This window comes from Gymnoscopelus microlampas, assembly GCF_963454915.1.
Source record: "Gymnoscopelus microlampas genome assembly, chromosome: 11".
In the NCBI taxonomy this organism is placed as follows: Eukaryota; Metazoa; Chordata; class Actinopteri; order Myctophiformes; family Myctophidae; genus Gymnoscopelus; species Gymnoscopelus microlampas.
This window is the reverse complement of record NC_139948.1, coordinates 19,652,834-19,669,622: the sequence shown is the minus strand read 5'-3', so window position 1 is coordinate 19,669,622 and position 16,789 is coordinate 19,652,834. Positions and strand designations below refer to the sequence as shown.

The 16,789-nt window shown below is 38.5% G+C and overlaps 1 protein-coding gene across 2 annotated transcripts; it reads left to right on the top strand.

Annotated features, from left to right (window-relative positions):
• The first annotated feature begins 211 nt into the window (after positions 1–211).
• Positions 212–7,245, top strand: LOC311055601 (uncharacterized protein). 2 transcript variants are annotated; one of them, XM_084071854.1, is made up of 10 exons: positions 212–301; positions 2,167–2,225; positions 2,420–2,564; positions 2,782–2,892; positions 3,168–3,255; positions 3,602–3,718; positions 4,357–4,498; positions 4,910–5,064; positions 5,366–5,458; positions 5,870–7,245. In XM_084071854.1, exons 4-7 carry the CDS (start codon positions 2,887–2,889, stop codon positions 4,491–4,493), a joined length of 348 nt encoding a protein of 115 aa, XP_083927980.1. In that variant the 5' UTR covers positions 212–301; positions 2,167–2,225; positions 2,420–2,564; positions 2,782–2,886; the 3' UTR covers positions 4,494–4,498; positions 4,910–5,064; positions 5,366–5,458; positions 5,870–7,245. The 2 variants fall into 2 exon arrangements, with proteins under 2 accessions (XP_083927980.1, XP_083927981.1); XM_084071855.1 differs by lacking the exon at positions 4,357–4,498.
• The last annotated feature ends 9,544 nt before the right edge of the window (positions 7,246–16,789 follow it).

Here is a 16,789-nt window from a genome sequence, read left to right as displayed (position 1 = left end):
CATAACATGTGTTCAGATGGGGGTCCGTTGATTGGATAATAGCCTATATATTAATCTGGGGGTCCTTGACATGAAAATGTTTGAGAACCACCACTGGTTTAAACGACAGTAAGGAAGCAAGCCCAAAAAACTTCACAGAAAAAGAAGCCCAAAGTCGCTTATAATAAGCGGATATGGCAACACTGAAGGCGGAGCTTGTTAGTTTTGAAATCACACCGGAAGGCAGAGGAAACGGCTGTTGGCTGAGAGATTTCTTTTCAAACCGGGGTGCTTTCGTGTTTACTCCTGTACTAGATAACAGGTAAGTTTAATTAGTTTATGGAATTAAAATGTTATCCAAACACGGTCGTACACGGTTACATGAACTAACACGTTCATGTAACCGTGCACGACCGAGTTTTAGCCATGGTTCACACGACGCTCGTCCTTTCACGAGCCTCATAGCCGGAATTTCAACCTGTTTTTTGCACTTTCAACCCGTACATCAACATAAATATTCATACTTCAACTATAAAGTGCTTACCCCACGGCCACGAATGTTACAATTTTAATCGGGTGTGTCTAAGTACCCGCATCTTCCGTATTGTTGAATAAAAGATATTTTAATCCGATCGGTGGCCATTTTCTCATAGTTGTAATGCATGTGTATAATGTAATACACCTCCCAACCGACGGTCGCGTAGTTTAAAGCATACAGAAAACTCGGAGAAAATGGCCACCGATCGGATTAAAATTACTTTTATTGAACAATACAGGAGGTACGGATACTTAGACCCTCCCGATTCAAATTGTAACATCCTTGGCCCTGGGCTAAGTGCTTTATATTTGAAATCTGAACGTTTATGTATGGGTTGTAAATGTAGAAAACGTCATGATATGATCATGTTTCAGGACTAACGGTTTATCAACCGCGTTTACATAGAAAGCAATGTGTTTTGCACCATTTAATATAAATGTATGATGTTACAATGCGACCAGGCATCCTAAAACGTTAAAATATGATTCAACTTGTTAGTTGTAACATTAGCTCTTAAAATAGAGCTAATGTTGGCCACATATCCCTTTGGTGAGGCCACATTTGTTTTGACTGTAATTATTATTTTATATATGAATCTTGTTTTTAACCTACAGTAAAAAGTAAAATAATTTAATTAAGAGACAGAGAGTACAAATGGTACCAATGTATCCTTAAGGAGAATAAATTAACATTGAGGATTTTAGTGTGCAGACAAATTTGGTAATCCGTTTTTTAACTTAAGTTTTGTTTTGCAGACAGTAGCTAACAAAAGCAGGTAATGTTTATCATCAAAGTGGGCTCCAGGGACCCTCAGGGGTCATTGGGGGGTTTCCATGTGGTTCCCAGCTAAATGAGATTATATTGCCTATTTGAAAATGGCAGATCCACAAGCTCACAGTGCATGGTGATGCGTTGTGAGGGTGTAGATCAGCTATTAAAAAACAGTATAAACAACATTTGTGGAATATTTTTGAAACACTTTTGTAAATCTTGAGTCCTTAGCCAAGTACATACTAATTAGGGGGTCCTTGACATGAACATGTTTGAGAACCACTGATTTCATTTGTATAATATGAGTTCATTAATCAGTATGCATTGTGAAACACTTTGCCAAGTTCATCAGAAGAACTGGTTATCACACACCTTCAATTAACCCATTAAGACCTGAGGCCGATTCTACAAAATGTCTTCTAAATTTATTTGTTTTTAACTTGTGTTATTATGTCAGTGGTTCTCAAACTTTTTCATGTCAAGGACCCCAAAATGTATATGTATTTGGCCACAGACCCTCATCTCAAAATATTTTGTTCTAGGGACCCCCAGAAACAAAGATTTGAGTTACAAATGTTCGTTAAAAATTCAAAGATTTGCACACATTTTCAAGATTTTTCTAAAATAACAGATCTACAAGCTCGTAGCGCAGCACTCGGTGCCACGCTATGAGCTTGTATATCTGCTGTTTTTGAGTAGCCAAAGGGTAAAATAATGCTTTTTAGGTCAAATCTAAAAATGACACAGAATCGAATGCACTTAAAAAGCGCATAACCATTCAGTGTTCAATTCAGGGATTTGAATCGTCATATATTTGTAACAATGATTACTGTCTCATTTCATCGTTCTTTGACAAACTTCTACCATCTATTTAACAGGCCGTCACCAAGAAAGCCCTTGCCTTAATTTGGATGGTACTACAGTTGGCAGTGGCTATGTAAGTCATCAATCAATCAACACAAAAAGGAGAACACTCCATACACACACACACACCTAAAAGAAATGTGCTCAAAGTTTTTCCTAGTGCACAGTCACACGCACATTTTTGGATTGCTCCTTAAAATCCCATGTAACCATCTTCATGGTTTACGCCAGGCAAATTTAAGCTGAACCTAATTGTCTCTTTTACAGGCAGCTTGGTACACACCTGGCCGGGGAAAAAAACCTGCTACAGACTTCCTGGAGGAGCGATTGAGGAACACCAGGAAGCGCATGAGAAGGCTGAAACGACCACACCACCAAGAACCAGAGGAACAGACCGTCCCTAGTACACCAGGTAATACTAATAACCAATGTTAATGATCCCCACCAGGCTAGATTGGACAGATGCAAGGGATTATATTTGCGGTCCCATGACTCTTCTGTCCATCATCTTCTAAAAACTAGTCTCAGGCACCGCTGGACCGATTGGCGACTTTTCACACACTCCAAGTAGGCCAGAACCTCAAATACTTGAAATCAGCTATAATGAATCTGTACTTATCATTCAACAGAATCTGATGTGCCTCCTGAAAAACTTATTGAAATGGTTGAATGGATGAAGGTCAATAGGTGTCCAGTGTCCCAGGTTGAGGACTACATGAATCAAACATCTCTACATGGAGGCATCTATTTGACTGATACTCTGCAATGCACTACAAGTTTATGTTTAACCACCTAGACCCTACAATATATACTTTGTAGACAGGAGTCCACAGGGTTCTACTTGGTCCACTCCTTTTTTCTCAAACTGTTGTCACACAATGGTGTGTTTATCAAAGAGCTTATCTACAATACCCTACTGCTTGCATACACTCTTATAAGTAGACTCATAAGTGATTTTATTTTAATTTTCTCATTTTACAATTGTTTATATAATGTTATGTTCTCTTCTGTGTAGACCCAATCCTTCGATCTCCTAATCTCTCCACCTGGTGTGGAGAATTTGATTTGTGGGATTCCTCAAGAGGAAGAACTGCACACTTCAGGTGGGGGTTTCATTTAACATAATGGTTAAATAAACAATAATGAACTGTAACTATGTTTCTTAGCAGGTGCTGAGGTTATGAGTTGGGTCTCTTGGATTCTTTCCTGCTTTCTTCACTGTCCTCTGGTCATAGAGATTCTGAAGGGCAGAGCGCTTAGACCCCAAGGCGGTTACCCTCGGCACAACTTTGGGGTTTCACATAATGATATCTGGGTGGTTTTCTATCAGCTGACATGAAAAGCATTCTCTGACCGGGTCAGCCTGTGACTGAGCACTTGGTGTTCAGATAAAACTTGTATTCTGACCATGTGACATTGGTGTAAAATCACTCCTCTGTGTTTGTATAGGTGCACAACACATGCAGTTTGAGTCAGCCTGGGCCCTGACCAGAATCCCCTCAGCTACCTTCCTGCCAACACGCACTGTGCCCATCTTCATCTGTCTACAAGGACATCCGGGAACAGGTTAGCACCTTTTTACCCACGAATAACAGAGCAACATAAGTTTAGTTGGGAATTAACTGTCCAATTGAACTATCAGGGCGACATATGAAAATATGCTTTAGAGGAATGTCTGGTGCTGTATGCAGTTTGGAACCCAGGATGTAAGGTGATGGAGACCATTACACAAGAGGTGTATATATGGAGCTGACTAATTTGTTTGCTGATTCCATGATGACACATTGAGGTTAGACACTCCATAATTGGGCGTAGCTGCATTTGGAACTCCTTATATCAGGGGTCTTCAACCTTTTCAGGCCAAGGACCCCCTAACTGAGAAAGAGATGAAGAAGGGACCCCCACTATATATTACATAAAATTGTGTTGCAGATTAAAGCTTTTCATAGATGTTGGATTCATGTTAATGTGTATTGTCAGACATTTAACGACTTAAACCATCAATACTTAGTAAACTTTCACTCTGTACTTGGTCTGCTCTTTTTCCCCTCTTTGCCGAAAATAGCCGATCTACAAGCTCGCAACGCCTCGCGCTGCGAGGCGTTGTGAGCTTGTAGATCGGCCATTTTCGGCTAAAGTTGTCCGTAGAATAGGGATGCTATTGTTCAAGTGGTTTGTATAAAGAAACAATGATCTTATCACAGAGATTTGGCCGACCCCCTGTAGCAACTCTGAAGACCCCCTAGGAGTCCCAGACCCCCTGTTGAAGACCCCTGCCCTGTTATGGCTGACTCATGGTGACATGAGTGTGGCATGGGGGATCTCCTGTAAGCCATTTTAATATAGGTAATTGTCTGATCACAGTTATGAGAAAAAGCGTTCATCTGTATACATTTATCTATTGAAGAATAGTGAAAATAGCAGATCTACAAGCTCGCAACATCTCGCAAAGTGATGTGTTGTGAACATGTAGGTCGGCTACTCTCACTATTTTTCAACATTTTTAAATGCCTGGCCTGTTCTGGCCATAGTACATAATGGTATTATTGGCCCCGGTCATTGTCAGTCATTTCTTTTTTGTTTACAAAGCCTAAAAGTCGGAACCGAAATGTAATTCGTCCAATGTTTAATGCCAAAACGGTTACATTGTTGATCATAATTATTTGTATGACAATTAACCAAATGTTTTCCTAATTTACACACTTTTTCAAATGTATTTAGTCACTGTATTTTGTTCTGTGGTTTGCTGTGTTGTAGGCTTATGCTGAGTTTAACAGGATCGCCACCACACACCTAGAGACAGACTTCTTTGATGCTCTGGATCGCTATACACCACAATTGGTCACTATCTTAAAGTCCAAGAAAGGTGCCATTAGAGATAAATTATCCGGAATTGTGCAGCAAATTGATGGGTAAGTCTACAACATGCTTCTTATATTTGTAATTATCATGACTAAGTTTATGTACAACCTATTACCCCAAATAGTACTTATGCTTCCCGGCTGTATTACAGAGTGTTAAAGTATTGCTAACTATTGATCGTTGTTGATAACTAAATGCTGTGGATTGTACTATTTTTAAATCACATCTCCAATCAGCAACTGTTCTCTGCAACTGTTCATCAAACATATATTGTGGTGTTTCATGCTGTAACTGTACTGTAACTTGTGATGGTCAGATCTTGAACTTTATTTGTTCATTATCCACTTGTAGAAACCCGACGTGACCGCGCTGGGTAGGCTTGTTCTCCGAGGCCTCCTTCTTCTGCTTGGAGATGACCACAGCAGTTTCTACACCACTGTCTTGGTAAGTTCTCATAGTTACACCTTAAAGGTCCAGTGAAATTACATTTTCGTAAATTTTATTTTGAAGTTTCAGTCTGAAACGGCCTTGCAAACCAATCAGAAGGTTCAATCCCTTCAGGCTATAGCACGGTGGAATCTCACTCACATGGTGTGCAGTGTAAGTGTTTGTAGCCTGCACTCACACGTTGCTCAAGGGAGAGAGAGATGGCCACTATGCAGAATGTTTGTTACCAAGTTGCTTATTTCTAGCCTAAAATGTTTTCAGATACATATTTTACTGTGCTGTTTACCATGAGTAATATACTGTCAAAAACAGTAGGCCAACCAATGTTGATAAAACTTCTCAATGCAGATGTGTGTGAAGTGTCTACATTTCCCTGTTGTAATGTTGTTTTTGTTTGGTTCTGTACAGGATTGTGACAGCGAAAGTGAAGACGCCTGGTCAGAGGTATCGGTCGGATTGCTGACTGTGAGCAGTGAAGATTCACCTCCCTCAGATGGTGTCGACCTTCAGCCAGTGTCAACAGCCATCATCCTTGAAGGAGGTATTGTGATGGATAATTTCCATAACCTCCCTCAAGCACCGTGCCTGCTGTCTAGCCTGACGTATGCACTCAATTTGAAGTACCCTAATGATATGAAGAACATATTGAACTTTATTCAAAGAGTGATGCTTGGCTTGGGAAAGGAAAAAACTACCCCCCAAACTGCAAAGTCTTAAAAACCTCCTGTCATTTTAGAAAGATTGTATAGTGGATAACTGGTAGGCAGGTTGTCCTCAGCCCTCCTTTGTGACAGTAGACTAAAATGCATGCATTTTATTTTTCTCATGCATGAGAAAATGTTGTAAAGTGATAGGAGTTCTAAATGAAGCCACTTTTATTCATTTTAAGTACTTTAGAGCTGCAAATTATTAAGACTTTGAATGTAATACCATTAAGTAAAAGTAAGGCACTTTTTTGAAATTGACAAGTGTTCACTTGTTCATGTGTGAAATAATGTACTCTTTCAAACTGTAATGGGGCTGTCCACACTAAGCATATCACTTTTGTCAATCCTATCGTTGTAGAATTATTTAGTTTAAATACAGTGCAGACATGATCATTTCAGTGGGCAGTTGCTCATGTCTTCCAGAGTTCCAGCAAATCACTCATTTTGTCATCATCAACACAGATACTGTTCGTCTTTAGTTGTGTTGAACAGGAGGAGAAGGATGGAGGGGCTACTAGGCTACAATTGCAGTAGCAACACAGAAATGTGTGAGGAATTAATTAGCATAATGACTTTGTGGACGAAAAGAGGTTCACAATCATTGGCTACTCTAAATTCTATAAAATAAATTAAAAATGTGTACATATAGTGCTTGGTGTGGATGGCCCGTTAGGCTTTATTAATTACGCCATTTGTATTACTAGAGCACTTGTCAGTGTGTTTTGTCAGACCGTTGGTTTAGTCTGCAAAGTTAGTACACGTTTGGTCATTATAAGCCATGTTGGGTATTGTTTTTGTGGAATCGCTTGTAAATAATGGTGGTTTGGTTTGTAATTTAAATTTGCAGATCAATTATTTTCAAATAGCATTTTTATATAGGTGTAAAGTGCTCATGTGGCATATATTCACTTACAAAATATCCAAATGCTTGCAGACATTTTCACGATTTCTTTCATAAATAGCAGATCTACAATCTTCTATATGTTATATATTTCATCTGTTAAATCATAAAAACAATGCTTAAAGCAGTTCAAAGCAGGTCTAAATGCCTTGGTTCAATAAATGTGAAGATTCAAATCATATTGTCTGTCTTTATTCTTATATTTTCACATTTTGGGAAATGTAAGGTAATTTTGAACAAGATGTAGCCTTACAGTATATCAGCATACACATAATTTAAAATGTACATGCAGATTACCATTAGGTTGTTGGATGATCAGGATCAATATTGATTCCTAACATGATTCAGTATAATCAATTTATAAATTAAATCAGTGTTCGATTCCTGATGTTGATTCAACATAAAATCAACTAAAATGTGCATGCAGATTACCATTTAGATGATGGTTGAATCAATGTTGATTCCTAATGTTGATTCAACATTAAATCAACTAAAATGTGCATGCAGATTACCATTTAGATGATGGTTGAATCAATATTGATTCATAACGTTGATTCAACATAAAATCAACTAAAATCAGCATGCAGAATACCATTTAGATGATGGTTGAATCAATATTGATTCATAACGTTGATTCAACATAAAATCAGCGTGCAGAATACCATTTGGATGATGGTTGAATCAACGTTAATATAGTGTTAGTTAGTGGTTGAAACACAAACGTTGAATCAACAAAGATTAGGGTTGCGATTTCAGTACAGTTTCAACGTTGAGATCGAACGTTGATTCAACCGTTATGGCCGCCTATTTTTCAACGTTGATTCACCCATATTTTGCTATCTGGGTAGTGACATAATATATCTACAATTGCTACAAAACCTGTCGCCTACAGCCACTGTGGGCATAAAACAATACGTTGAAGGGTACGTTTAGGTCTGATAATGATGTACAGTACACATGTTCACATCATGTATACTTTACATCACTTAAGACCATTTAGCAAATTCTTAATTTGTTTAACATTTGAGAAACAAAATTAGCCAATTTAACAAAGACGTGCCCACTATTCCTGTATCAAACACCATTTTCAAGTAAATACACAATGCTTAGCATTTAATCCAGTTTTAGAAACAACTAAACAGTGGCTCTTAAATGTTTTCATATCAAGGACCCCAAATGAAAATGCATTTGACCAAGGATTGGGCCTCTTCCGTACTTTCCTTCACAGGTGTTACAAATGATACTAATTAAGAGTGTACAGATGGAACCAAATGGACCCGTAATTTGTTTCCATTTGTACACTCTGAGTTAAAGGGATATTTCATTTTCAAAAAAAACTTTGGGTCATTTTATCGTCTACTCAGGCTTGTGTGAGCCCCCCAGACCGTTTTTAAGTTGCTTGATTCAGTATTTAGACATTTGATATTCATTTTATCAGACACGCCCCCTTCCTATAGAAACCCATATTAACGTCAAACTCCATTTTTAGCATGCTAGATAGTAAGGGGGCGTGTCTGATAAAATGAATATCAAATGTCTAAATACTGAATCAAGCAACTTAAAACGGTCTGGGGGGCTCACAAAAGCCTGAGTAGACAATAAAATGACCAAAAGTTTTTTTAAAGTGAAATATCCCTTTAAACACCCGTGGGCCGTTTGGAACAGAGCCTTCATTAGCATCATTGGTAACACCTGTGAAGGGAAGCGAGCCCAATTTATTTCCAATATGGAAAATTCCCAGTTTGTGCCCCCCTCCTACAATGGTGGTGTTAGTGAAATTGGTGACCTTCAGAAAACATGCGACCATCTCGTTGGACTTCACATAAAGATCAATGTCCAAATCTAAATAACCACGGTTTTGTTTATTAACCAAGCAACTGTTCATAAACAGCAGTGATTTACTGTGTGTGTTTGACATTATGTGAAGTCCACAAGATGGACACATCTTTTGTCAGGTCACCAATTTCTCCATAACACTGGAGGCAGAATTTTGAGGTTTGGAATTTGGCTTGAAAACAACCACAGACAGTCTTGGTTCACCTCTCAGCCGTTTGACCAGTGATTCTCAAAGTGTGGTCTGATAACCCCCACAGCTTATCAGTCATCAGTTACCATGAGTATAAACCCTAGGGTTTATACTAGACCCGTCACAATTATTACGTAAATGCCTAATTGCAATTATTTTTCGATATCAGAATTAAAAATGTATTTTGCATAATCGTCATGATCATTACCATGTTAAAAATGTTCATATATTTTCAAACATTTTCCAAAAATAGTGGATCTACGAGCTCAAAATGTGTCCCATCGCCACACGTTTTGAGCTTGTAGATCGGCCATTTCCACTCGGCTAATTCCACTATTCATTTATTTTTTGAAAGTATAAAAGTAATTAAATTATGTATATTATTTGTCATATCTGTCTGGTGCAAATGTTGTTTACGAAGCCCTAGAAGCCAAAACTAGATCAAATTTGTATTCATAATGTGCCAATGTTCAACGTCAAACACAATTAAATCGTTAAATCGCAATCATTTGTGTGACAATTAATCATCAACTTTTCTAATGGTGACACAGCCCTAGTTTATACTGGCCAGGTGTGATCCAGGTACGTACCGTGTGGGGCCTTCCACCGCTCGGTTGAAGATAGCTGGTATTAATAGAGCCGCGTAGGTTGTATGGCACCACGTCCCGAGCACCGTACGCCTTGTATCTCAATGGAGAGCGTTCGTTGGCACCGTTATACGTTTCAGCTCTCAGGGCTCGTTGCTGCGTCGACTCCGTCGAAGTTCCATCTTCCTGAACCCTTTGTCCGAGTTACAGACACTCTATTACCAGCTATCTCCTGATGACTCAATCCATCCAGGACCTTCACTGTAGAACTCATACACCGAGTCAAACCCTGAGTCATAGCTAGGAGTCATGACTCAGGGTTTTTAACTCGCTGTATGAAGTAGATTTAGTCCACTCTGCAGGAGGTCACATGATTAACCTGTAAGACACACATATATATACCAACATTACACTCTTTTCCCCCACATTTTATATATTGTAGAATTCATAATATCAATAAGATTGTTTAAAAAAAGAAATCTACAAAAACGACATTTTTTTTTTTCAGTTTTGTTGGGGTTATATGTTAGTTTGTGTTGCTATTAATTTGTTTTTAAACTCACTATTTTTCAATTATGTGATGATAGAGACTTAAGGAGTAGTTCACCCCGAAAAAAAATCTTATTTTCGATCAATTACACACCCCATGAAGCCTTGAATTCATGGATTTGTTTTGTTTTTTGTCGCATTCCTAGGCCAATAATTTGATGACCGGGTGTATTTCCGGTAGGAGACACAAAGAGTCTACTTTGTGTCTCCTACCAGATACTTTAGCATCTTTCCACCGGTAATCAAATTATTGGCTTAGAAATACAAAAAAAAAAAAAAAAAAAATCCATGAATTCAAGGCTTCATGGGGTGTGCAATTGATAGAAACCAAGTCATTTTTTGGGTGAACTACTCCTTTAATACTGCAACACAACTGACAATAATAATAAAATAATCTACATTGTATATGTAAGTATGATACACACAATAGCAACAAACATGTTACGTTCGCTGCCGTCAGGGTAATCGCCATATTCTAACCTTGTGTTTTCTTCATAAATGAACTCCCTACTTGATCATACTACAGCGTCACATAAAAGCAGGGACGTACACAGATAGACTCTAGGTGGTGCTAGAGCACCTGCCCTTTGCCCTCTTGACCAGAAGTGCCCTTTTGAAGGAAAAAAAAGATTTTTTTTTTCAGTTTACAGCAGGGGTCTTCAACAAGGGGTCCGGGGCCCCTAGGGGGTCCTCAGAGTTACTACAGGGGGTCCGCCAATTCTTTATGTTATATGATTTTTCTTTTTACCATAACCACTCGAAACCTAGCATCCCTTTTCTGAGGAGAACTTTAGCCAAAAATAGCCGATCTACAAGCCCACAACGCCTCGCAGCGCGAGGCGTTGTGAGCTTATAGATCGGCTATTTTTGGCAAAGATGTATAGGTGTAGAGGGGAAAAAGAGCAGACCAAGTCAACAAAAAAAAAGTATAATTTACTTGAGCACCTGCCCCTCAAAATGTCTGTGCACGCCACTGCATAAAAGCATCAAAAGTAGCAGATCTACAAGTAAGACGCGCGAACGCTGGAAGCGAACGCAGTTCTATATTTCAGCCACACTGTAGTAGTGAACTCTGGCGCACTCTAGCGGCTGCACACAGGTAGTGCAGCTGCTATATTTCAGTCACGGAGTTTTGAGTCACATGGGGGCGCGAGCCAATGAGAGCGTGAGTCACATGGGGGCGCGGCTGCACACAGACTGCACACAGACAGAGACACAAGCCGAGCCGAGTTACATAGTAGGCTCCACTTGGGCGGAGGCGTTCGCAACAAGCTCAAAAGGCAGCGCAAACATGGAATAAAGATAAATAAAATATCATGACTGAAACTGTAATGAATTATCATGATCGCGTTGCTGCTGTTCTACAGCCGACCGGTTGAAGAAATCACAGATTGAGGCTTTAAAGGGATAGTTCACCCCCAGGGATTTCTATCGATCAGTTCACCCCATAGAGACTTTCATTCATGGATATTTTTTTAGTTTTTGTCTCATTCTCTAAGCCAATAATTTGATGACCGGCAGCGGTTCCGGTAGGAGACACAAATAGTCTCCTTTGTGTCTCCTACCGGAACCGCTGCCTACCGGTCCGCTGGTCATCAAATTATTGTCTTAGGAATGAGACAAAAACAAAAATATATCCATGAATTCAAGTCTCCATGGGGTGACTAGTCCATAGAAAAAAAGTCATTTTGGGGGTGAACTATCCCTTTAACCTTTGCTTTTTTACATTCATGTTTATGGAAGATGCTTCTAAATATACATTCTATTGCAAGGTTGATCACTTCGAACACTTTGATCTTAAAATAACAAAAAAAAACGAAAACATTTATATTTATTTATTTTATATATTTTATGAAAAGTATGAAATGTGAAAAGTGCTATACAAATAAAGTTTCATTAATAAAGTTTCATTATTATTATCCTCCATCTTGACATTCTTGAACACTCCACAAAAATAGTGTTTGGCATATTAGCTCCATGTTAATCTCAAACATAAATGTATGAATTCTAAATAAAAAGGGTGCCGAGTTCTATGTAGTTTTTCTTAACGCCCTTACTGCTCCATAAATATACACACTAGCAACACATTAAGTATTTAAGCCCAAAGCCACGGTTGTTACCCGACCATACGGGTCGTTTGTGTTCCGTAATATTACGTAAAAGTTTAATAAATAAGTGTTTTAATTCCGTCTGTGTCCGAACGCCGTTCTACTTCTTCGTTTACATGGAGTGCAATACCTGCGCTCGCCTGCAGCAGGTGAACGCTGGTATTACACCCCATTGTCAACCAGGAAATACAATGATGTTCATTAATGGACGGAATTAAAAGATGTATTTATTAAATAACACGCATTATTAACTAAACACCAACAACCCGTATGGACGGATAACATCAGTGGGTTTTAAGATAATCACTTCATAGTAAGAATTTATACATTAATGGAGACGCACGAACATAAACGTAAAACAACTCAATATCTGCTGTTGCAGCAGCAGGCGAGCGCAGGTATTGCAACATGTAAACGAAGTAGTAGAACGGCGTTCAGCCACAGACGGAATTAAAACGCTTATTTATTAAACTTTTACGTAATATAACGGAACACAAACGACCCGTATGGTCGCGTAACAACCGTGGCTTCGGGCTTAAATACTTAATGTGTTGTTAGTGTGTACATTTATGGAGCAGAGAGGCCGTTAAGAAAAACTACAATGAACTCAGCATCAATCAAACAAGTCTCTGACCGTCTTGGTCCCAGACTAAAGTTCTTATAGATTCAGTGGTGGAAAAAGTAATTAAATTCTTTACTTAAGTAAAAGTACCAATACTGCAATATAAAAATACTCTGTTACAAGTAAACGTCCAGAATTAAAAATGTACTCCAGTGAAAGTACAAAAGTATTGGCATCAAAATGTACTTAAAGTACCAAAAGTAAAAGTACTAAATATTTGAAAATAGCCGATCTACAAGCTCACAACGCGTCACGATGTTGTGAGCAGCTATTTTCAAATAGCCTAGGTATAAAATAGGGCTAAAGTGGTTAATGTATGTTTTATAATATCATAATTTATATCTGAAAAGTAACTAGAAGTTTTCAAATAATTGTAGTGGAGTAAAAGTACAATATTTGCCTCTGAGATGTAGTGGAGTAGAAGTTAAAGTATTGGAGATTGGGAAATACTCAAGTAAAGTACAAATACCTCAAAATTGTACTTAAGTACAGTACTTAAGTAAATGTAATTAGTTACTTTACACCACTGCAGATTATAAATGCACAGCGTCTATGGCAGGGTTAGATCTACAAACCCCTCACATATCAGTGAGTGTGGTTAGGTTTAGTCAGTGACCATTTGGAACAATGTTTGTTTGATGCGTTTCATCCTCGGTTGTAAAACAAGAATATTCCAAATGTTTGGTCCATTTGGTGTCATAATTCACAAACAGCCTTAAAACCCCAAATGCTTAACTAATAATAGTGCTAATTATCGGCGGATAAAAACGTGTGTTAATGATCAAACATTAGTTAAATTACCTGATTTAGCGTGGCCATGTTACAAACCCGAACCAACAAGCCGTTGTGCGCCTGCGTTCTATTATTTGTTTACTAACATTGAGCCTGGACGCACAGGTGATTGTTTCACGCAATCAATTCCCAACCTGTTTCGGGGTGCACTGGTTTCAGCACACCCCAACCCCCTCTTGTGTGTGTTGGCTAGTGAGACGCGTCCTAACGAGACCTGATATAATGGGTTTCGTTGCGCGCATACTGGCTGCGTGCAGCCAGTGTGACGTCGTCTGTTAAGGGGTCTATTCACGTCCGGTCTGGAGCCCCGCCTACTGGATCCGGTAGTATGTGTTGAAGCGAACCCTTTTTCTACCCCTTGTTTTTCAGTAGCGGGGGGCGGGGGGCGGGGAGCGGGGGGCGCCCTAGTCCCTACGTCACATCCTAGACGGATAGCTCCGCCCACACTGGGCGAGCGCTGTCAGTGCAGCGGAAGTCGATGCGCAGACGGCTTTGTTGTTGAAGCCCGACTGACGCACGCTCATGAGAAACAGCAGAAATGAAATCTGGCGAAAACAGTTGCGTGCATTAAACTTTAAAGGAAACATGCAGTCTAAATATATAATAAATATCCATTTGCCTAATTCACCACTACTTTTGCGTTTGAAACTTAGTATTTCTCTAAATATTACACTTTCACGACAGCCTAAGTATAAACTGTTATATTAGATGAGTGAAACAGCTGTCTCACCACTACTTTTGCGACTGTGTCTCAACGTGGTTTTACTGGTTAAATTAAAAATAAAATTTGCGTTTGAAACTTAGAATTTCTCTAAATATTACACTTTCACGACAGCCTAAGTATAAACTGTTATATTAGATGAGTGAAACAGCTGTCGATACAGTCAATATAAGTAAATCATTATATGATGATAGCCTTATGAGTAACTTTTTTATAATTTCGGGACATTTTGTTATTTTGCACAACACCTTTGTACAACGAAGTATAAAATAGGGTTGATTAAAGTGTTTAATCAATGTATTTGATAGAAAAAAATCTATAAACATTCTTTTTTAAAGAATGCGGTTCTATGAATTGGTCCATCATCATCAAGATGATCAACATTTTTTTTTAAAGAATGCGGTTCCTCATAAGTTACTCATAAGGCTATCATCATATAATGATTTACTTATATTGACTGTATCGACAGCTGTTTCACTCATCTAATATAACAGTTTATACTTAGGCTGTCGTGAAAGTGTAATATTTAGAGAAATTCTAATCAACCCTATTTTATACTTCGTTGTACAAAGGTGTTGTGCAAAATAACAAAATGTCCCGAAATTATAAAAAAGTTACTCATAAGGCTATCATCATATAATGATTTACTTATATTGACTGTATCGACAGCTGTTTCACTCATCTAATATAACAGTTTATACTTAGGCTGTCGTGAAAGTGTAATATTTAGAGAAATTCTAAGTTTCAAACGCAAATTTTATTTTTAATTTAACCAGTAAAACCACGTTGAGACACAGTCGCAAAAGTAGTGGTGAGACAGCTGTTTCACTCATCTAATATAACAGTTTATACTTAGGCTGTCGTGAAAGTGTAATATTTAGAGAAATACTAAGTTTCAAACGCAAAAGTAGTGGTGAATTAGGCAAATGGATATTTATTATATATTTAGACTGCATGTTTCCTTTAAAGTTTAATGCACGCAACTGTTTTCGCCAGATTTCATTTCTGCTGTTTCTCATGAGCGTGCGTCAGTCGGGCTTCAACAACAAAGCCGTCTGCGCATCGACTTCCGCTGCACTGACAGCGCTCGCCCAGTGTGGGCGGAGCTATCCGTCTAGGATGTGACGTAGGGACTAGGGCGCCCCCCGCTCCCCGCCCCCCGCTACTGAAAAACAAGGGGTAGAAAAAGGGTTCGCTGTGTTGAACCCAATGTACATACGTGAACGCATCGTTTCCGTTTCCGTTTTCTGACCGGATCTTCATCTGGCAGACAATTGATCACAATCAGTTTTCAATCATCATCAACACTGATCACAGGCAGCTGATCGCAACAAGGTTGCGTGTGTGCGTGTGTGCGTGTGTGTGTGTGTGTGTGTGTGTGTGTGTGTGTGCGCGCGCGCGTGTGCGTGCGTGCGTGTGTAAGGTATTAAGGCAATTAAAAAAAGTGCCTTTTTATAAATAAATATTGTATTGTGTATAGCCCAGTGTTTCCCAAACGTTTTATCTCGAGACCCTAAATGATATATCTCTCCCCAGGACCCAAGCTAGAGAAAATAGCAGATCTACAAGCTCTTGTAGATGGGCTATTTTCACTGCTTCTCAAACATTTGTTTTCTAATTTATGTTATATCTTTAACTCTTTCTTTTTTATTCATTCATGAAATTATTTTTGAAAAATCATTGAATTTCGTGGCCTTGCTAAACTAATGGCCTACGTCATTTTTTAAAGTTTTTCAGGAAAAATAAAAAACTGATCCAAAACAAAACTATATGATATATTTCTTAATCATTTCACCCAAAATGTTTATAACACATTATGACTATTTAAATAGAAATAACACTGTCTGTCAGTTATGTAACATAAGAGATTTAAATAGGTTTAAATAGGATTAAATATGACTTTTAAAAAAAAGCAAAAAACATTTTCTCACTGTGTGCTTTGAACACAAACCACCACCAGAGGGCGACACCACTCCTTTAGAATCTATCTTAAATCCACTTGAAGCTGTCTCCACCAGGCCTGCTTCATGTAGGACCCTACAGCCCTGGATCTCAAACTTTTTCTTGTCAAGGACCCCCAAATTGATACATATATGGCCGAGGACCCCCGTCTGAAAATGTTTTGTGCCAGAAGAGAAGATCTAGTTCTATCTAGTTTGTTTTTAAAAAGTAAAGTGATTCAAAACTTTCCAATATATTGTCGATATATTAAAACATAATCTAAAAAAGCAGATGTGCAAATGTACTTTATTTATTTATTGTTAAAGCTCACTACAAGCTCACAACATGTGAGCTTGTAGATACTCTTTTAACTA

Excerpts from the sequence above, each read along its gene's own strand:
- LOC311055601 (XM_084071854.1), top strand. Across the intron at positions 3,256-3,601 it reads GGAAGAACTGCACACTTCAG|GTGCACAACACATGCAGTTT; the intron begins GTGGGGGTTTCA and ends GTGTTTGTATAG. Across the intron at positions 3,719-4,356 it reads ACAAGGACATCCGGGAACAG|AGATTTGGCCGACCCCCTGT; the intron begins GTTAGCACCTTT and ends ATCTTATCACAG.